Source organism: Fulmarus glacialis, unplaced genomic scaffold (assembly GCF_000690835.1).
Source record: "Fulmarus glacialis isolate BGI_N327 unplaced genomic scaffold, ASM69083v1 scaffold19333, whole genome shotgun sequence".
NCBI classification, from domain to species: Eukaryota; Metazoa; Chordata; class Aves; order Procellariiformes; family Procellariidae; genus Fulmarus; species Fulmarus glacialis.
Genome location: NW_009205076.1, coordinates 2,814 through 3,177, shown reverse-complemented (window position 1 = coordinate 3,177; position 364 = coordinate 2,814). Strand labels below are relative to the sequence as shown.

The 364-nt window shown below is 62.4% G+C and overlaps 1 protein-coding gene across 1 annotated transcript in view; it reads right to left on the bottom strand.

Annotated features, from left to right (window-relative positions):
- The window catches only part of CTSA (cathepsin A), a gene marked incomplete at its 5' end in the record, with an annotated part of 4,387 nt that overhangs the window by 1,261 nt on the left and 2,762 nt on the right, over window positions 1–364 (bottom strand). The window contains 2 exons of the mRNA XM_009575262.1: window positions 62–151; window positions 252–327. Coding sequence (XP_009573557.1) covers window positions 62–151; window positions 252–327 — 166 coding nt within the window. The remainder of the gene's footprint in view (window positions 1–61; window positions 152–251; window positions 328–364) is intronic.

Below are 364 nucleotides of genomic sequence, written 5' to 3'. Positions count from 1 at the left end.
ACGCAGCCGACTGCACAACCCAGAGCTGGTGACCGGCCTGGCCCAGGCCCTGCCCATTTACCTTCTGGCACAGGGAGTCCACAAACCACTCGTCCCCGAGGAAGTTGCAGGCCATGTCGACGTCCCCGTTGTACACCAGGATCCGGTATTTCTGCAGAGCAGAAGGAGGGTGAGCATTTCACAGGGCAGCAGCCTTGGCCAGGCAGGAGGCCGGTTTGGCAGAGCCGGTCCCAAGGCCCAGTGGGACGCACCGTGGCTCCGAGCAGCTTCAGGTACTGGTCATTCATCTGCATGTACAGGCGCTTGTAGCTGCGGTTCACCTCGAAGCTGCGGAGGAAGCGGCAGCATGACAAGGCTGGGGCAG